Source organism: Leucoraja erinacea, chromosome 3, assembly GCF_028641065.1.
Source record: "Leucoraja erinacea ecotype New England chromosome 3, Leri_hhj_1, whole genome shotgun sequence".
Taxonomy (NCBI): domain Eukaryota; kingdom Metazoa; phylum Chordata; class Chondrichthyes; order Rajiformes; family Rajidae; genus Leucoraja; species Leucoraja erinaceus.
This window is the reverse complement of record NC_073379.1, coordinates 49,722,088-49,744,084: the sequence shown is the minus strand read 5'-3', so window position 1 is coordinate 49,744,084 and position 21,997 is coordinate 49,722,088. Positions and strand designations below refer to the sequence as shown.

At 44.0% G+C, this 21,997-nt stretch overlaps 1 protein-coding gene across 2 annotated transcripts in view; it reads right to left on the bottom strand.

Annotated features, from left to right (window-relative positions):
• Window positions 1–237: 237 nt before the first annotated feature.
• LOC129695565 (PC4 and SFRS1-interacting protein-like) overlaps window positions 238–21,997 on the bottom strand; it is a 48,198-nt gene continuing 26,438 nt past the window's right edge. For both annotated transcript variants that reach the window (XM_055632642.1, XM_055632641.1), the window contains exons 8-15: window positions 21,321–21,558; window positions 19,406–19,527; window positions 16,703–16,773; window positions 15,419–15,489; window positions 12,825–12,926; window positions 10,639–10,873; window positions 4,151–4,280; window positions 238–818 (exon numbers count right to left, since the gene is read on the bottom strand). In XM_055632642.1, coding sequence (XP_055488617.1) covers window positions 722–818; window positions 4,151–4,280; window positions 10,639–10,873; window positions 12,825–12,926; window positions 15,419–15,489; window positions 16,703–16,773; window positions 19,406–19,527; window positions 21,321–21,558 — 1,066 coding nt within the window. In that variant the 3' untranslated portion in view covers window positions 238–721. The remainder of the gene's footprint in view (window positions 819–4,150; window positions 4,281–10,638; window positions 10,874–12,824; window positions 12,927–15,418; window positions 15,490–16,702; window positions 16,774–19,405; window positions 19,528–21,320; window positions 21,559–21,997) is intronic.

The window sequence follows — 21,997 nt, the reverse complement described above, 5'->3', positions numbered from 1 at the left end:
TACTGCCTAAACTCCCCCCCCCCCCCCCCACCGCCGATCAAAGCAAAATACACCATGTTAAAAGGACTTCAGTATTACAAAGACTAGTATAAAAACTTAAAAGCAATCCAAAGATGGCTGTGATAACCAATATCTTCACTTGGAACACACTACTGGCTGTTATATGAAAAAAAGCAACTACACAATTGCAAATATTTAGCTACATTTTTCAGAGCAAATCAAAATATAAAGAAGTCATTAACAACAAATGTTTATGTTACTACCAGCAATTTCAACATACAGAAGCAAAAACTATCTTTGAGTATTTGGCGTCAGAGCAGATTTGGCCTTAATGGGTTAAGACAAAAAAAAATTCAAATACCACCGAATTACTATACATCCAAAAGAAAGGGAAACAATCACCCTCTGAATCATTATACAAAATGTTTTAGAATTGGGTTGGGTTGATGGGGGGGGGGGGGGGGGAAAGGAGGGGAGGAGAACCAAATAAAAAATGTACACCTAGGTTTCGGCAGTTCAATGTGGTCATACTGTGTACTTATTAGCTGTTATGCATTTTTTCTGGGATTTCTAAAAGAGGATATCCAGTGTTAAAAAGCAAATTGTCTACATATTCGAACAGTAATAAAATACAAAAGCAGCACCCAACCCAACCCATCTCCAAACTCCAACACGAGGAGCTGTGTTTTAGATATGTTCACAAATGGCAAGTTCCAGTTGCCTAGCTTCCTGTAGGTGATCCCGTCTCCATCTGACCAGTCACAGCATCAGCTGATGACTGTTTTACCAACTGCAATGCATCAGACTGATGCCGTTCACTGAAATGAAAAAAAAGCATGTTACATTCTCAATTTATTCTTATAAAAGTCAACTTGAGAATCATTTGGTAAATAAAGTTCAATTTAAGACAAACAACAAGAGGTCATTCCGCTTATTATGTCCAAATAGCTATTTAGATTAATCTCACTTCCAAGTACTTAAAGAGCTTAGTTAAATCAGTTAAATCGGTTTAAAGCGGTAAAGCAGTGGATGTTGTATATATGGACTTCAGTAAGGCCTTTGACAAGGTTCCTCACGGAAGGTTGGTTAAGAAGGTTCAATTGTTGGGTATTAATGGTGGAGTAGCAAGATGGATTCAACAGTGGCTGAATGGGAGATGCCAGAGAATAATGGTGGATGGTTGTTTGTCAGGTTGGAGGCCAGTGACTAGTGGGGTGCCACAGGGATCTGTTTTGGGTCCACTGTTGTTTGTCATGTACATCAATGATCTGGATGATGGTGTGGTAAATTGGATTAGTAAGTATGCAGATGATACTAAGATAGGTGGGGTTGTGGATAATGAAGTAGATTTTCAAAGTCTACATAGAGATTTATGCCAGTTGGAAGAGTGGGCTGAAAGATGGCAGATGGAGTTTGATGCAGATAAGTGTGAGGTGCTACATCTTGGCAGAACAAATCAAAATAGGACGTACATGGTAAATGGTAGAGAATTGAAGAATGCAGGTGAACAGAGGGATCTGGGAATAACTGTGCACAGTTCCCTGAAAGTAGAATCTCATGTAGATAGGGTGGAAAAGAAAGCTTTTGGTGTGCTGGCCTTTATAAATCAGAGCATTGAGTATAGAAGTTGGGATGTAATGTTAAAATTGTACAAGGCATTGGTGAGGCCAATTCTGGAGTATGGTGTACAATTTTGGATGCCTAATTATAGGAAGGATGCCAACAAAATAGAGTGAGTACAGAGGAGATTTACTAGAATGTTGCCTGGGTTTCAGCAACTAAGTTACAGAGAAAGGTTGAACATGTTAGAGCTTTATTCTCTGGAGCGCAGAAGGTTAAGGGGGGACTTGATAGAGGTCTTTAAAATGATGAGAGGGATAGACAGAGTTGACGTGGATAAGCTTTTTCCACTGATAGTCGTGAAGATTCAAACAAGGGGACATGACTTGAGTATTAAGGGACAGAAGTTTAGGGGTAACATAAGGGAGAACCTCTTTACTCAGAGTGGTGGCTGTGTGGAATGAGCTTTCAGTGAAGGTGGTGGAGGCAGGTTCGTTTTTTATCATTTAAAAATAAATTGGATAGTTATATGGACGGGAAAGGAATGGAGGGTTATGGTATGAGCGCAGGTATATGGGACTAGGGGAGAATACGTGTTCGGCACGGACTAGAAGGGTCGAGATGGCCTGTTTCTGTGCTGTAATTGTTATATGGTTATATGCAATAGTAGTTTCTACCTTTATCAACTATAATTACAACTGGCACCCACTCAACAAGTTATAATCATTCAATTAATACAACTTATAAAACCCAAGGAACAACTGCGTTTCTGGACAATTTCGCACAGGATGTGTTATTGTTACCTTTGTTACAAAGGGATAACATTGTTTGTAAAAGCAACCCCACTTTTTATCAAAATAATAAAAACTTACAAAATTGTGACAGTGATAAAAATGAAGTTCTGAATGACTTAAAATACATCACCACAATGTCAGTTAAAACTACCATGCTGATCAAGACTTAATTTAACTATTTACACATTCTTAATGACTTAGCATCAGTTTATTACATTTAAAAAGGTGTTACATCAGTATAAATTAATGTTAATAGACTGGAAGATCCATGGTGAGCTAACCAATTGGACTCAAAATTGGCTTGGAGGAAAGAGTAAAATGGTAGTTGTAGAGACATAAGAGAAAGCAGAAGCTGGAATCTGGAGCAAAACAAAGTGCTAGGGAACTCGGCTGGTCAAGCAGCATCTGGGGAGGGTACGGGCTGGTGGCATTTTGAGTCGGGACTCCCGTTTTTCTGATTGAAAGCCTGTGGTCAGTGATGTTGGGTCCATTTTTATTTGTTCTTTACATTAACAATTGCAACAACAATGTAGTTAACATTGTTCCTAAATTTGCAGATGTCACCAATATTGGGTGTATAAGGTGAGAAAAGATGCCTAAGTTTACAACAAGATATAGATCAGTTTGAAAGGTGAGCCAAGGAATGGCAAATGGAAATTACCTGACAAATGAGACATGTCAAACAGGGGCAGAACCTGCACAGTAAATACTAGAGCCCCAGACGGTGTTGTAGAACCAAGAGACCAATACAGGTGACCCACAAATGGCCCTGAAAGTGGTGACTCAGGTGGACAAGATAGTGAAGGCATTTGGCTTAATTGGGAAAGGTTTTGAATACAAAAGTGAGAACATGATACAGCTGTATACAAGTTATTGGAGATTTTTTTCTCTTTTTTAAAAATAAAAGTAACGTTATTTGCAGGTACAAAATGACAGTCAAAATACTACTCTTAGGAGACATCTATCAAAAATAAAGAATATACATATGTATGAATCCAAAAAGTCATTACTCTTATCTAAGAAGCACTCAAGCCACTACGGCACCCAGCTGCCCCACAAAGCAGCCACGATCCCTGTGGACACTGTGCTCCCTCTCCAGAGACACTTTTCTGCATTGGATCAGAGCATTGGAGAGATAGAAAACAGTGCATGGTTTATCCTTGTTGTGTTTGAAGGGAGGGAACAAGAGCAGACCTCCAGGGCACAGAAGGGACATGATTGAGGGATCCATCTATGACAGTGGGGAAGGGAACACCACTCTCACTAAAGAATGAGGACATCTATTCCCCTCCATCTCCACTAAAAGTCCATTAACTACCTTCACAGTTCGCAGCTATGTATCCCTCTTCGGCTCACACCTCTTTCTGTTTTTAGTCTTTGCCCAACAATTTGCCAAATAGGGAAGCCCATTGCCAGATGTCTTTGTTGTTGGATGTGATTTTCCTGCCTCTTTTCGCTTCCAGAGTTTTTTTTTCTCCACTTCCCCAATTACAATCAATCTGAAGAAAGGTCTCAACCCGAAAAGTCACCTGTTCATTTTCTCCAGAGGTGCTGCCTGACCCGCCAAGTTACTCCAGCTGTGTGTGTCTATCGTTTCTGGAATGCTAACTTGGTCAGCATGGAGAAGTTAGGTCAAAGGCCGCTGTGACTGAAATCAGCTGGTGTTGGAAATAAATCACTCTATTTAGCCTGCAATGCTACTGCAAGCAAGATTTTCACAGTACCTGTACCTCACCGTAGTTGTGCACCTAACTATAAATGCTTGACTTGAATTTATTCCTGAGCTTCAAACTCACCTGTTTTGTTGAGGCTGCAGAGAGTCTGTTTTATTTATCTTCTCATCTCCACCCTTGTTCTCTACTCTTTTCAGTGAGTGGCCATTCTCTACATCTTGTGATACAATTTCTCCATTTACTGTTTTAGCACCTGTGAGTAGAGAAAACAGCCCCATTAGCTTGATTATGGAAGCCACAAACATATGAATATATGGCACATATCGGCCATTCCACCAGCAGTTCCATAACCTAAAAAAAAGTTAACATTATTCAGCCCACTCAAATTTCATATTACAATACACTAGAAGGTAATAAATGTCTCGAATAAACTACCAGAAGAGTTGGTGGGGACAAATACAATTACAATATTCAGAAGGCATTTGGACGGGCAAGACAGAGGTTTACAGACCCATTGCACAATGGTCAGCAAGGACAAAGAGCCTGTTTCTATGAGATATGAAAATAGTAGAGTAACAAGATATCCTGTTAGATATCATCCGGAAGGCCATTTTTGGAAGTGGAGGCCTCTTCTGCTGAAATGAAGAAGACTATTTTTAAAAACTGAATATTCAAAAAGCATCCTGAAAATTCCAAGTTGCGGTCTTTTTAGTTCAAAATTCCTCCTTCCATTCCATTGAATAAAAAGTAGTGATGTTACAATACCCACCTTCAGCGGTGCTGCAGTTCTGCCACTGGCCGTGTGTGCGACTTTGTGGGGGGGTGGGGGGCAGGATTAAAATCCAGTTTTATTCTGCTTATTGGAGAGGGAATTCCTCGGGCTGTGAGTCGGTGAAGAAAAATCGATCGGTTCCGTTCCCGTTTTTTTTTTAAATGCACAATTTAATAGTTTGATTAAAATAACGCCCTCAACGCCTACAACGTGACGGATCGCAAGAACGGGACAAAACAACGTGTAAGTCGTGTATTTTACATATAATCTTGCTTCTTGGGGTGGCTTTAATCTAATTTTATGTTGCGAAAATGTTATTTGGGCCCCATATGAACCTACAGTATCTTTCCTGTCGATATGGGGTTCAAATTCACCGCAAATGCAACGTTCCAATCCAGAAACACGCACTCGCAAGATGATTAAAATTCTCTTTTTTTTTGCACAATCATGTCATAAGAACATCTAAATCGTCTATATTTTGTGTAATTGTATAATCAATATTTTTATACTAAATATACACAATAGCTTTAGCCACATTTATTGTGCAAAAAAATAATAATTTTGATTATATTGAAAGTAGATGTTTCTAGATTAATTTATGGGAATTAAACATTAAATTCCTTCCATCTGGCATATTTTCATGACAGTGAGATTTAAAAAGCGTGTTATATTATGAATTCTTGTGTGAATGGGATTAGTTTGTTATTTGGATACTTCGGCTATTTAAAACAATTATCCTTTTCTTAAGAAATGTAATCTACAAGACATTCTTAATGGGAAAGTAGTGGACAAAAAGGCATGCCATGCGTGGTTTGAAGAGCAAAAACTTGTAGTTTACAATGTCAAAATTGAAAAAACAAGGTGTTGCGGCGTCAGCCTAAACACGGGCCACTCAGGCTCGAACCCTCGTCAGGAGATACGAGGGCGGGCACATGACGTCATGGGCTAGAGGGAGTGTCCTGGTACTTAAGGTCTCTCACCGCGAGACCTTGAGGAATCGACAGGTAGCTGAGCCCGAGATAACAACCTCGCTCAGCTACAGCAACCAAAGATCCTATAGCGGAGCAAGATGGGTTACTCTCACGCAAACGTGAGGTCCGCTCATGGGCGGATTCATGGGTGATTATAGGACACATTTTAGCAACCTGACTCCGCCATCTTGTTCCGCCATCTTGCTCCCGCCTTCTTGCTTCCGGCCAAAGATTGGATCCGCAGCGGGGAGAAGGAGTGCGGGGCCCGGGGCAGCGGGGAGAGAGAGTGCGGGGCCCGGGGCAGGGGAGAGAGAGTGTGGGGCCCGGGGCAGCGGGGAGAGAGAGTGCGGGGCCCGGGGCAGCGAGGAGAGAGAGTGTGGGGCCCGGGGCAGCGGGGAGAGAGAGTGCGGGGCAGCGGGGAGAAGGAGTGCGGGGCCCGGGGCAGCGGGGAGAGAGAGTGCGGGGCAGCGGGGAGAGAGAGTGCGGGGCAGCGGGGAGAAGGAGTGCGGGGTCCAGGGCAGCGGGGAGAGAGTGCGGGGCCCGGGGCAGCGGGGAGAGAGAGTGCGGGGCAGCGGGGGGTGAGGAAGTGTGGGGTCCGGGGCAGCGGGGAGAGAGAGTGTGGGGTCCGGGGCAGCGGGGAGAAGGAGTGTGGGGCCCGGGGCAGCGGGGAGAAGGAGTGCGGGGTCCGGGGCAGCGAGGAGAGAGTGCGGGGCCCGGGGCAGCGGGGAGAGAGAGTGCGGGACCCGGGGCCGGGGCAGCGGGGAGAGAGAGTGCGGGGCCCGGGGCAGCGGGGAGAGAGAGTGTGGGGCCCGGGGCAGCGGGGAGAGAGAGTGCGGGGCCCGGGGCAGCGGGGAGAGGGAGTGCGGGGCCCGGGGCAGCGGGGAGAGGGAGTGTGTAGCCCGGGGCAGCGGGGAGAATGAGTGTGGGGCCCGGGGCAGCGGGGAGAGAGAGTGCAGGGCAGCGGGGAGAGAGAGTGAGGCCCGGGGCAGCGGGGAGAGAGAGTGTGGGGTCCGGGGCAGCGGGGAGAGAGAGTGCGGGGCCCGGGGCAGCGGGGAGGGTGCGGGGCCCGGGGCAGCGGGGAGAGGGAGTGGGGGGTCCGGGGCAGCGGGGAGAAGGAGTGCGGGGCAGCAGGGAGAAGGAGTGCGGGGTCCGGGGCAGCGAGGAGAGAGAGTGCGGGGCCCGGGGCGGCGGCGAGGAGAGGGGCATAGGAGGGGGGACATTGTAGTGAGGGGGCAGGCGAGAGAGTGCCGGGGGGGATAAGGCCTAGTGTGTGTGAAGTTGCAGGGAGGTTTACAATGTTTCTTATTTACAATGTTTCTTATTTAATGTCCCTTGTCTAGTCTGAAATAAAGTTCATTATTGGATTAGAAGAAATATAATTGTGTGTGTTATATACATTTATATAATTTTCATGTATGTGTGTTTATAAACATTTTATTCTTTAACAAGAATCAACAGAATTATGAACTAACAGAATTATGAATCTAACCCTATAATCACGCACAAAAAGTCCCCCCCCCTGTCAATCACCCTGCGAGTCGGGTCGGTTCCGGTTACTACAAAATCAACTCAAACACTGTTTGTGAGCCATTTAAAAAGAAATGATTTAAAAAACATTAAAAAAGACAATTAACAGAATCAAATTTTATTCTTGACAAGAAGTTTGAACTGACAGATTTATGAATCTGACCCACACAAACTGTTGCCCCGCGACATTGATTACAGTGCGAGTCGGGTCGGGTTAGGTAGGCTCAGGTTGCTAAAATGGGCGTGGAAAAATGCCCATGATCCCCTCCATAGCGTACTACACGTCAGCCCATTGCATTTAGCAGGAGTAGCCTATCTTGCTCCGCTATAGGATCTTTGACAGCAACATTGTATTATAGTTAGCGCACCACCTAATGTGTCACCACTGAATAAATGACTCTTTGAACCGGCCTGGCGTCTCACCTTTATTCACCACGTTTGGTGCCGCTACACTGGTGACCCCGACTGTCCAAATTGAAATTTGGACTCTCCTGAAGCACGCAGCCCCAGGAGACCCGATATCTGCAGCCGGCTGCCCAGCCCTGCAGAACGACGCTGCGGCCAACCCGGCCCTGCAGTGAGGTATGCCGCCTCTTCCCCACCAGCTCCTGCTCACCGGAGCTGAGAAGCCGCCGCTGCTTCCGCTCCCGGCAACGGGGCAGGCCGCCTTGTATGATGTCCTCCGAGCTCCCCTGCATGACCTGCCCGGAGCCGACCACCGGAGCAGAGGTATTACCAGCTGTCGCTGTTCCACCAGCTGTTGCAGGAGCTGCGAGCGTAGCAGCCTCCTGCCCATACACAGCAACGCCGACGCGCCCGACAGCCCTGGGAGCAGAGAGAGAGTACCTGCCTGCCGCTCTCCCGCTCCCGACAACGGGCTAGGCCCACACCCTGCACCGCACCGGGCCTCCCCGCAGACACGGCTCCAGGCCCTGTCCCAGCCTCACCTCACCTGCACCGCACCTCGCCGCGGACACGGCTGCAGACCCGGCACCGCAACAGGCCTCGCCGCGGCCACGGTTCCACGCCCTGCACCTCACCGGCAGACCCTGATCATATTGAACGGCGGTGCAGGCTCGAAGGGCCGAATGGCCTACTTCTGCACCTATTTTCTATGTTTCTATGCAACAGGCCGGCCGCTGCCCAGGGCCTAGCCACCCGATAGCTCGGGCTTACCCGAGGCGCCTGCCAAAGACGCCCTTTCTTCACCTCACCGGCATGGACTCTGAAGATCCTTGGGCGCTGGCTGCCTGTCCGGCCCAGGGATTCAATCACAAGCGAAGTCTGCTTCAGCTGGCCGGCAAAATAGCCACCGCGGCTGCACGACTACAAACATGGCCGCCACGGCCGGCCGGTAGAGAAACTCGAATTCACAAACTTACCGTCCACAGCGCCACTTTCTAGCCGGATGCCATCCCTACAGCCTGACCGCCGGCAACAGCGCCACCGTCAGATCAGCTGCCGTCCCTACAGCCTGACCACCGTCCACAGCGCCACCTTCCGGCCGGATGCCATCACTGCAGCCTGAGCACCGGTTGCAGTGCCACATTCAGGCCAGAGGCTGTTATTGCAACACTATACTGCACTATGGACAATTTGAACTTTGGACACTGATTGCACTGTAATTTGTCGTGTCACTGTTCATTTTGTGTTCACTGCTTTTCCATGCCCGGTTCAGGAATTGTGTTGTTTATTTTATCCAGTTTTTTCCCCTCATTGTAGCTGGGGGCCTTTTTCACAGGACCCTCTCCCTTAGCTGGTCGAGGAGATGCAACTGTGTCTCTTCCGTCCGTCGGTTTCTGCACCGGTCTCCTCGCACCCCTCGGTGCCTCGGGATCGCCCACGCAGAGCGTCACTGTGCCCGTGGACCCTCCATCCCGACTCACGCCGGGGTGTTCCAGACCTACATGCAGGAGTCGCCCTCGACCATGCTATTCCTTCCTCCGGTTCTGGGGGGGGGGGGGGGTCCTGTGGCGTCAGCCTAAACACGGGCCACTCAGGCTCGAACCCTCGTCAGGAGATACGAGGGCAGGCACGTGACGTCATGGGCTAGAGGGAGTGTCCTGGTGCTTAAGGTCTCTCACCCCGAGACCTTGAGGAGTCGACAGGTAGCTGAGCCCGAGATAACAACCTCGCTCAGCTACAGCAACATTGTATTATAGTTAGTGCACCAACCTAACGTGTCACCACTGAATAAATGACTCTTTGAACCGGCCTGACGTCTCACCTTTATTCACCAAGTATTGTGCCGCTACAATGTACAGAGTTGCTTATTGGTTACAATCTGAGGAGTATGATGATGCTATTGATTATGATATGCCAATGTACCAGGTAGCAACTGATCTTCTCCATAAAGACATGGTCTATTGCTAGAAATTGTAATTTATTTACCTATCTGTTATGGACACAGCATATAATACAATAATATTAAAGTTCTGATCTTGAGAATATCACAACGGTCAATTTTGTAATTAGCTACAATTAGGTAATTAACTAATGATATGCATTAATTTCATGTCATCCAAGTAAGATATTTTATATTTGTTTCAGAATGCATCAATCTATAATAACTCAACATTTCATTCAGTTCCCTTAATTTTTAAGAAAGTTAAGACTTTTGACTGTCCTGGATCACGGCTTTTGTGTTAAGTCAATGGAAAAGCAATAGGGAACAAGATGCTAATTTCTGAGTATGAAAATGGCCATAACTTTTTTAATACTGAAGATATGAAAGTGAATTAGGTGTCAAATTAAACTTCTTTTATGCTTTATCTGATGGGATAAATTGCAGACTTTCTTTTTTAAATCTCAAAATTTTGTAACATTGCTATAAAAAGGTGATAATAAGGAGGTGGTGAAAGGCAAGCAAAAACTGGTGCTTAAAAGCTAGATTAGATATTCTGCTCATTGACTAGGGTGTAATGCTTTGTGTTCCTATGCTCATGAGAGCTATGGCAGTAAGACTGACATATAGCATATGGTTGGGTGACCCAAGAGAGGCAGGTTGAAAAAAAAAAGTCTACTGGTGGTGAAGAAGTGAGATATCCAATCTGTCCACATAAAATTCCAATAATGGAAAATTCCCCATACTCCCTATTATAGAATGACAAATGTAAAATGTCACCTGCAGAGAATTGCAATCCAATAGAATTTAAGGATATCCTGGACACTCTGTTAAGTACCTTGTTCTGAAGGGACAACAATGGAAGATATTGGTTGCCTCATATGCCACAAATTGACATACATTCCCAAAGGACTTTAAAAAGTACAGAAGTGAACTTAACCCAGTATATTCAGTTAATTCTAAACCAGGCAACATCTAGATAAAAAGTGAAATTTACCCGTCACTTGTTCCTCTGAGTTTTCAGATTTCTGGCTAGTTTCCAGTGGATCATTTTTCTTCTCTTGTTCTCTTGCCTTAGCAGCTTCCTCATGCTGCTTCTGGTCAGCAAGAGATTTGTTCAGTACTTGTGCAATCACAGAATCACCTTCACCAACCAAGAACATGGACTTAAATTTATTGTAAATCATATCTGCCTTGAACATGATATCTTGGCTGGCTTTGTAGTTTCGCATCTATAACAAAAAAATGGCCAATGAAAACAAACCAAAATGAAAGTAGAAAATGTAGTCCTTGTTTCAGGATATCAAGGCCACGCAACAAATTTTAAATTGTTAATTCCGGACCCGAGACATCACCTACCCATATTCTCCAGAGATGCTACCTGACCTGCTGGGGGTTATTCCAGCACTTTTGTCTTTTTTTTTTATATACAGCATAAGATATAGGATGATAGAGATGCTGGATGTAACTCATCCGGTCAGGCATCATCTCCGGAGAAAAGGAGTAGTGACAAGTAGAACCCTTCTTCAGTGAGTCAGGGTAGAGGAAAACCAGTTGTATGAAAAGGTAAATAACAAATCACACTTGCACGGATGACTCAAGGAAGATAAAGCCCACAAAGGTTGGCTATAAACTTTCAAAAACACAGCATGTGTATTAAGTTTAAGGCCAGCTTGTGAAGCAGCTTGTAATAATCATCTGTCCCAACCAAAGCTAGATACCAAGCAGCTTAAAATTCTCAAATGGTGCTGATTAGCAGAGCCTGCATATTTTACACGAAGTACATGAATTTTTTGAAAACCTGTTTGATCGGAAATACCAACAAATTAACAATTTTAAATTTGTGGGAAATTCTAGGTCAGGAAAGATTGAGAGCCATTCTCCAAACTGTCCTGAATCTCAGCTAGAATAGCGATTAGAACAAAACAGTTGGTTTCATTCGACAGGTCAGGCAGCATAAACTGCCGCTTCTCTTTCTATAGATATTGCCTGTCCTGCTGAGTGTCTTGGGTAGTTTGTTTTATTTCCCCATTTCCAGCATCTGAAGTTTAAAGATTTTTAATTTCACCAAGCTTGCTCTGGTCTGACGAAACAACAAAACGGGTTTACAGAAGCAAACCTATTACTGCATAAGGGCTAATTTTGCTAGCCCTTGCTGTCTCCTGCCCGTCCTTAACCCTCGAGCTGTCTCTTCCCATCCCCCCGCCCTCGGGCTCCTCCTCCTCCCTTTTTCCTTCCTTCTCCCCCCCATCCCCCATCAGTCTGAAGAAGGGTTTTGGCCCGAAACGTCACCTATTTCCTTCGCTCCATAGATGCTGCTGCACCCGCTGAGTTTCTCCAGCATTTTTGTGTACCCTATTACTGCATTAGATCAGTTCCAACACACAGCATTCTATATTACAGTGCTTTCTCTGCATAATCCCTGTACCAATTTTTTTTAATTTAAAACTTTCCATACAAGATGAGTCTCTCCTTAAACCAAATATTCTTGGGTACCAACCCCCGTTTTTACGACATAACGTGCAAATAGTTTGCTTCCAATCAACCAATTTAAACTATTGCTTCTATTTTCGCCTTTCTAAAATGTTCACCTGGCTCAGTGCAAACACTTCAATTTTTTTTTTAGAAATCCCCTACATACTTCAGTGGAGAGATTATCTCACATCTCACTTCCTAACTTACCTTTGAAGATCATTTTGGTGTATTCACACTGTCTTCCACACAAAGAACAAAGGCAAAGCCAAAACTAAGAACCAGGGTACACCACGTCAAACTCATCTCCAATCCAAAGAATTTTCAATGATATGCTGGCTGCCGTGGATCATTAATTTATAACTCATTACTAATTTTTCTCTAAAATTTTGTACTCAAATGATAGGGAACAAATAAATTCTACATTGATATTTTTTCTTTGTTTTATTTTTTCTTAATCCTTTGTTATCCACTGATTAATTGTGACAAGCAGGTAACTCAAAGCAAGTTAATAATCCCATGTCTAATTAATCCATTAATATTTAATACTTCGCTTGACAGCCCTTTTAAGAAAGGGATAAACAGAGGTATAATTGATAAGGTAGACATAAATGCTGGAGAAACTCAGCGGGTGAGGCAGCATCTATGGAGCAAAGGCATAGGTGACATTTTGGGGGCTTGCTTTAAACAAATATCCCTGGACAATCTAACCTTTTTTAGTGTAGCAATCAATTCACTGTGTTTCTGCAGATGCTGTGGAGTGACCTGGAGAGCAGCGAGTTCATCTAGGGCCTCAACACATTTCTTAACATCCTAAAAGAACAGAAATTAGAGGTCACAAAAGATGTTCAAAATATTGTCTTTAATAAGATTATCTCAAAATATGTTTTAAAAACGATGGCTGTCTATCATTAATTTTCTCAATGTAGCTTAAAAATTAACAAAATTAATATAGAATATAACACAGTACAGCACAGGAACAGGCCTTCACCCAACAATGTTTGTGCCAAACATGATGCTAAGTTAAACTGACCTCATCTTCCTGGGTCCACAGGATCCACATCCCTCTAATCTTTGCAATTCCACATGCCTATGTAAAAGCCTTTTAAAGCCACAATTGTTTGATGGTGCCTCCATCCGCCTCCACCACCCACCCTGGCAAAGTGCTCCAGACCCTCACCACTCGTGTAAAAAATGTACCTCACACATCTCTATTAACCCCCCCCCCCCCCCCCCAATCTATAGCGCTGCCCTCTTGTTTTGGATGAGATGCTCCTAGATACTTTGATCAAGTCTCCCTGCAACTTCCGCCGTTCCAGAGAAAACAGTTCAAGTTTATCCAACCTCTCCTTGCAGCTGAAATCCTCTAACCCAGGCATCATTCTGGTAAACCTCCTCAGCTCCTCTCCAAAGCCTCATCCTTCTTGTAATGGTTTGACCAAAACTGCACGTCATAGTAGCAATGAGAGCGAGTTGGAGCATCGCGAGCATAGAGGGACCCCTACTGCCGAGAACGAGGAGGGGTTCCGCGCTGAAGAGTTCATCCTGGCGGGGGGCTACCGAGAACAATGACGGGACCCGGCAGGGGAGGGGACGCCTGCTGCCTCGTGCGCCGGCAAGCAGGATAGGACTGCTTGGTAAACTTTTGTAACTTTTATCAGCGGCAGAAATGTGGTGACATTTGGGTACTGCCTCGGTGTGGTCTGTTATATGGCTTTACTGGGTTGTATACAAAACAAAACATTTCACTGAACCTAGGTACAATTGACAACAAAGCATCGTGGAATCAATGATTCATTGAACTGACGTCAGGCTCAACAGCCCGTAGTTCCCTGGCTTGCCCTTTCTGCCATTCTTTAATAATGGTACAACATTAGCCAGCTTTCCCGGAACTTCACTTGTGGAAAAAGATGATGCAAATATCTCTCCCCAAGAGCCTCAGCATTTTCTTGCATCATTTCCTATGGATCTGAGGGTGCACTTGGTCAGACCATGGGGATTTATCCATTTATCCAGTTTAATGCACTTCAAGTTCTCTCTGTTCAATAACACCCCCAGGGCACTTCCATTCAGTGTATATTCTGGCTGGGTGTAAACACCGACAAATGGAATCTGATTCATTTGTAAAGTTAGCTCTATCTATAAGTAAGTAAGTTTATTGGCCAAGTATTCACATATAAGGAATTTGCCTTGGTGCTCCGCCCACAAGTAACAACATGACATACAGTAACAGTTACGACTGACTCAGAAAACACTAAACATTAATAATAATAAAACATTAAAGATAAAACACCATTGATCAAGCATGTGAACCAACAAAATACCAGATCAAAGGGAAGCAACAGATTTTTGGCTGTTGAGTAGAGCAACTACTTGTGGATAAAAACTGTTATTATGTCTGGCTATGGCAGCTTAGACAGTCCGGAGTCGCCTTCCAGAGGGAAGTGATTCAAAGAGTTTGTGGCCAGGGTGAGAGGGGTCAGTGATGATCTTGCCCGCTCGCTTCCTGGCCCTTGCAGTGTACAGTTCATCAATGGAGGGAAGGTTGCAGCCAATAATCTTCTCAGCTGATCGGACGATTCGCTGCAGCCTCCAGGTGTCGTGCTTGGTGGCTGAGCCAAACCAGACCACGATGGAGAAGGTGAGAACAGACTCTACGATGGCCGTATAGAATTGGATCATCATTGCCTGTGGCAGATTGTGCTTCCTCAGCTGCCGCAGGAAGTACATCCTCTGTTGTGCCTTTTTGACTGTGGAGTCGATGGTAGCCCCCCACTTAAGGTCCTTGGAGATGATTGTTCCCAAGAACTTAAAAGACTCCACAGATGAGACTGTGCTGTTGTTGATGGTGAGTGGGGTGAGGGGAGGGGGAGCTCTCCTAAAGTCTACAATCAATTCCACTGCCACCCCTTTATCAGTTTCCCATTTGATCTGGATCCTGTTGTAACCTTGGACGATCTCCATTACTGTTTACCACACTTCCAATGTAAATACCATGTAATTCTCATCCATGGTTAATACATATGATCTATTTACCCTATACGAGATGCCTGATATGTGAGATACACCTGCTTTACAATGTATGCCAATCTCAGAATTAATATCCAAAAATGTACTTGGTTTATTTTACTTGACGACCATGTGGTGCCCTCTGCTTTTTTTTAATTTATAAATCAACCAAATATTTTTTTTTCTAAATATTGTCAAACATAACCATTTGTAACAATCTACTCCTTAAACATGGAAGATCCATTTCTGTGCAAAGTGGAAATGTTATATTCAATCAACTAATTCGGAATACTTACTGGTTTGTCAATCTTCAGTGACAATTTAATTTCACTGTGCAATTTTTGTAGCCTCAATTCCATTGACATTTCTGTGAACAAAGATGAACAAAGTCATATTTTATATATTCAGTCTGCTCTTCTGATGATAGTACAGTAAACCCTTGTTTTAACAGACCTCTTTATAACAGATGTGTATGAAGGAACTGCAGAAGCTGGTTTAAACCATAGACACAAAATGCTGGAGTAACTCAGCAGAACAGGCAGCATCTCTGGAGAGAAAGGGTTACGTTTCGGGTCGAGACTCGTCTTCAGACTGACGACAGGGGGGAGATAGATAATGAAGTGTGAAGGTGGGAAAACAGGGCAAGGGGAATGGATATCAAGAAAAATGTAGAATAGATCATTGTTAGCTGGGAGAAGGTAACAACAAAGCAAACAGATAAAATGTAGTCATAGACAGTAAGACTGGTCGGGGAACTGGGAAGGGATGGAGAGAGGGAAAGCAAGGTTACTTGAAGTTAGAGAACTCAATGTTCATACTGCTGGGGTGTAAGCTGCCCAAGCGAAATATGAGGTGCTGTTGTATATCCTGTACATCGACGAGACCAAGCGCAGGCTCGGTCTGAACACCTCCGCTCAGTCCGCCTGAACCTACCTGATCTCCCTGGACTAGGACTCTTTAAACCCCCCCCCAACACTCCCAATCCCACAATGAACTTTCTGTCCTGGGCCTCCTCCATTGTCAGTCAGGCCCAGTGCAATTTGGAGGGACAGCACCTCACATTTCGCTCTCCAGCCGCATTCAAAAAGGTGACGACGGAAAAAGTCCAGTCTCTGCCAAAAGCAGAAAAACCCAAGGAAACAGCAGCCAAAACAAAATTAAAAAAAACACACCTTGTAAAGACCTGAACAACAGCTCTTCTCAGATCTACCCATATTTCTCAGAATAGAACTAATCCTGACTCAAGTGATCCAGAATAGGCTCAGTGCCAGGGGTAGGTAATTCCATTACTGGGGATCCATCGTAACTTATTGACATTCACTGCACCCGCCCTGTCCCCAGTCTCTGATGTAAAATACTGTACAGACAATGGACTGTCTGGACAAAGCCTCCCTCGGACTGGAGATGTGTTCAGTATCAGGCTCAGTTCAAAGCCGTTTTCTTCTCTGCAAGATGGTAAAACTGACGAGAATACATACTATGATAATACCTTACTCAGGCAATAACGGACACCCAACACCCCACCCATTGTTCCGTTATAATGAAGGTTTGCTGTATAATAAAATCGGACTGGTGCATACCTCTTTTTTTCTCTATTTTCTTGAAGTTGAGTTTTTCTTCTTTTTTTCCTTCTTTCTCCTCTTTACCTTGTCTAGATGCAAAGATACATTGGAATTTAATGAAGAAAGCAGCTCAGCGGGGAAAACAGACAGCTTTGCTTAAGGTTTCTGCCACATGCACTCCCAGTTAGATTTTCACCTCTGTGCCCAGGCCCAGGAAAGTCTTGTTTACATTTGTTAACTTCATCCTCATTACACATGAATTGCTTTTACAAACTGTTCTTCAACCTACATTGTGCCTCTGATTAAGCCACAAGGATTATTAATTAATCACCCATTACATAGAACCATCCACCCATCAAATTTAGACCATGAATATCTGCATTTCTCTAATCACTCCTATATTTTAACCTTGTTCACAACGATCATGCCCTCAGCCAGACACACGCTGAAATTTTCTCCTTGTTGTCTAAATTTTGCCTATATTCCTCTAAACTATTCCTATCTATGTACCTGATGAAATACCTTTTAAACTTTGTAATTGTACCTCCCTCAACCACTTACTCTGGCAGCATGTTCCACGTAACCCACCATTTTGTGTGGAAACATTTGCCCCTCGGCCAACCTTAACATTTTTGTCCTCTCACCTTAAACATATGCTTTACAATCCCCAAAATTGGGACAAAGACTGTGACCACCTAGCTCAGGGGTTCCCAACCTTTTTCGTCCCGTTTACCCCTGGCAACTTTAATAGCACATAACAATGTTATTTCACTTATTTATGAACAGCTAATGATGAACAGATACCAGAACCAAACACAGTCAGTCAATGAGGAAAAATATGTACAAATCCAGAATCAACAAATTTATCCCCTGTGTAGGTGGAATTTACCCCCTGGGGGTAAATGTACCCCAGGTTGGGAACCCTTGGCCTAGCTTATCTATGTTCTGCCATTGTATAAACTCTGTAATAGGGTCACTCCTCAGCCTCCTTCACTCTTGCGAGAATAGTCCTAGGGTTTCCAGTCTCTATTTATATATTCATACAGCACAGAAACAGGGTCTTCGGCCCAACTCTTGAATGCCGAACAGGATACCACATCTAAGCCTATCACACTTATCTGCATTTGGTCCACATCCCTCTAAATCTGACCTATCCATGAACCTACCTATCCAAGTGCCTTTTCAATGCTGTTATGGTACTTGCTCCTGTGACTTATGAACATCATGCAGACTACCGACAATCAGTCCTTGCCATTCCAAATGCAGATAGTTCCTGGCTCCCAGAATCTCCACCAATAACATTTCTAGCACTGATGTTGGGCTCCTGGGCCTGCAATTCTCTGGCTTGCCCTTGTAGACCTTCTTATATAAAGGCCCAACTTTTGCCATTCTCCAGTCTTATGGCACATCAACCTTGGCTAAGGAAGGTATAAAAATCCCTAACTAGGCCACAGTAATTTCTTCCCTTACTTCCCACAACATCAAAGACACACTAGATGAGGCCCTGAGATTTATTCACCATTGTCCTCCTCAACACCCCCATCACCTTATGTTTCATAGAATTGCCTAACTCTGACAAGCAAGTAGCAAAATAAACAATGCACACCTAGTCTACAAACCTCTAGCTTCAGGAAGCCCAATATTAAATAAAAGCATCTAGAGGGAGATTGATAGAAACATAGAAAAACAGAAAAATAGGTGCAGGAGTAGGCCACTCAGCCCCTTGAGCCAGCACCTCCATTCAATATGATCATAGATAATCATCTATATTCAGTACCCCGTTCCTGCTGTTTCCCCATATCCCTTGATTCCTTTAGCTCTCAGAGCTAAATCTAAAGGGCATGTCCCACTTGCATGCGATTGCGTGCGTTTGGCGCGACCAAACGGAAGCGGAGTTCACGCGAAGTTCGCGCATGACGTCATTTGCGTCATGCTTACCAATCAGCTGGGCAGGAGGCGGGCCGACTGAATTTGGGCGTTGACGTCATCACGCAACGCCATGCGGGGCGGTGACGTCATCGCGCAACGCAATGTGCCTGCATGCCGACAGGTCGTTGGTGCGCAAAGATTTTGGCCACTGTCGGAATTTTGGAGCCCCACACAACTCCGCGCTTCTAAGTGGGACCGGGCCGCGTGGCCATAGGGTGCCCGTACGCCTCAAGCGACCACGAGGTTGTGTAATTTATGAGTCAAGGACAAACAGACAAACAGACTCAGGAATAGCTGCTTCCCGAGAATTATATCTACCATAAATTCAAATCCACACATGCACTGACTACACCGCCCAACACGGACTTCCATCTGTATATATGTATATATGTATGTAGCGCCGTAGAATTTGTGCACCTATTCCCCCCCCCCCCCCCCCCCCCCATCTCCCTTCTGTTTTGTTTTTCTGTTTCTTGTTTTTTGTGTAAAATTGTATGTATGCACTGAGTACGAGCAGCTTTCAGTTTCACTGTACATGTATAGTGACAATAAATGGCATATCTATCTATATCTATCTAAGGTCGCGCAAGTGGGACAGGCCCTTAACTCTCTCTTGAAAACATCCAGTGAATTGGCCTCCGCTCCGCTCTCTGGGCGAAGACGTTTTTCCTAATCTCAGTCCTAAATGGCCTACCCCTTATTCTTAAACTAAAATTCAGAGCTGCCACTTGAAGAAAACATTTTCAATAATGAATCCCATTAAAGAAAAATGTAACAGAAAATGGTGCTTACTGGTCATCTTTCTTATTCTCTTCCACCTTGCGTAGCTTTTCCTCTTGGTCCTTGTCATTCTGCTTTTTCATTACATTTCGTCTATTACCAACATCCCATTTTGTCTTCTTTATTTTTTCTTCCTTTTAATGTAGATGGTAATAGACAGTGTCATAGATGAGGGGAGAGAGATACAATGCAAAAGGAATATTAAAAACATCTTGCTGTGTTTTCTTCAATGACAACAGTTTATAATTACAAGTATCTTGGTGCACAGTGATCCATAAGCAATTAGTTCTGCATGGAGCTCTAACCTGAAAACACGACATACATTAAAATATGTAGTTTCTTCAAGGGGTAAGATGTAGATTTTCTTGCTTTATGACCAAAGTAAACAACTGCATAAATCACAAAGCTTAATGTCGCTTCAATTATCAATAGCAGCTTCTGGTTCTCCAAGTGAAACTGGCAAACTAAATAACGTTGAACTGTTTTTCAGACTAAAAATTGTAAGGAAGGAGGGAATAATTGAAAGCATTCAACAACAATTACATTAATAAATCACTTCAGAATAATCACAGAATATGCAAAATTAGGAGTTTTATTTGGAATAGAAAGGTAAACCCCATTTTACTTTAAATATTTGGATGGTGTGAAAATATTTGTTTAGTTTAGAGATACGGCATGGAAACAGGCTCTTCAACAAACAGAGTCCACGCCGACCATCCATTCACGCTAGTTCTGTTATCCCACTTTCTCATCCACTCCCTGCACACTAAAGGCAATTTACAGAGGGCAATTAATCTATCAACTCACACGTCTTTGGGATTATGGGAGGAAACTGGAGCACCAAGAGGAAATCCATGCGGTCACAGGGAGAGCATGAAAACTCCTCACAGACAGCACCACAGGTCAGGATCGAAGCCTGATATCTGGCAGCAGCTCTACCAGCTGCACCACTATGCCACCTTAATTTGTAGTTATTTTCTTCAATTTTACTTTAGAGTCAAACACTAGTCTGAAGAAGGGTTTCGGCCCGAAACGTTGCCTATTTCCTTCGCTCCATAGATGCTGCTGCACCCGCTGAGTTTCTCCAGCTTTTTTGTGTACCCCTTCAGCCTAACTTGCCCTTGCCGACCAAAATGCTCCATCTACACTCGTCTCATCTGCCCGTGTTTGACTATCGAAATCTTTCCTATCCATATACCCGTCCAAAGCCTTTTAGATGTTGTTATAGTACCGAACAACATCCCACAAATACAAGGACGAACATATCAATTTTTCAAACTTGTTAAAAACTTCAATCAACATTTCCAAGCGATCTGCATAGGAAGCAACTTTTCAGATGAAAGCATTTAATGAATCCCATACCCAATATTTGACAGGGTTTCAGAGAGGCAAAACAGAGACATCAATTCGTGCACCAGGCCTTTACAAAGGTAAAAGTCAATCTTCCTCCTATCAGAACATAAACAAGTTGCATCATCACCAACTTTCACCTTCCTTTAATGGAAGAAATGAACAAATTGAATCAGGTTCCCATAATAGAATTGGATCTCTAATCTGTCCCCATACTTTAGATGTGTAGGAAAGAACTGCAGATGCTGGTTTATAGCGAAGAAAGACACAAAATGCAGGAGTAACTCAGTGGGACAGGCAGCATCTCTGGATAGAAGGAATGGGTGACGTTTCAAGTCGATACCCTAGTCTGAAGAAGGGTCTCGACCCAAAATGTCACCCATTCCTTCTCTCCTGAGATGTTGCCTGTCCTGGTGAGTTACTCCAGCATTTTGTGTCTATTTCTTGGTTTCTTGGTCCTCCAAAATATTCCAAATGGAATTTAAACTGGAGGTGGTGGAGGGAAGCCAGAAAGGGTTTTTGGGAAGAACGAGCTACCTTAAATTTCCCCATACTTTAGATATTGGTCAGTACGTACTTCATTATCTGGCTCCTCCTCTTCTGACTCTGAGGTTGACTTTGTTTTGCTGTTCCTTTTCCGCTTGGGTTCAGCAGGGTTCTTCTTTCCTTCCTTTTTAACCAGTTCCTTTTTCGGTTTCTCCATCTTTTTCTCCTCTTTCTCCTCTTCCTTCACTTTTTTGAGCTCTTGTTGTTTCTTTCGCTTTTCCTCCACGGCTACCTTCTTCTCATCAGCTTTGTTAACACCGTCATTCTCACTGGCAGCACAAATTGGTGGTCATGTTAAGTTTAAAGCAAGCATTGTAAGAACATGTAAAGTTTAAAAAAAAGAGTTGTAAACAATTTTTTGCATTCAGAGTCAGTTGCAGTAAACCCGTTTCCTACTTCTTTCCTCAATTGCATTTAATCTGGAAGATGAACCTTAAAATTAGGAAGCACATCATCCCACTAAAATAAATGTAAGAAAAAATATAGAACCCTTCCAAGATACTTGCTTGGTAGGAGGCACAGATTGATCGTGGAGAGTTGTTTTACAGATTGCAGACCTGCAGCCAGCGGTGTGCTACAGGAATTGGTACTCAATCCTGTTATTTTCCATATGTATGAATGATCTGGATAAGAATGTAGGTAGCATGATGAGCATGATTGCCGATGACACTAAATTGGTGCTATGATGGACAGTGAAGGCCAATATCA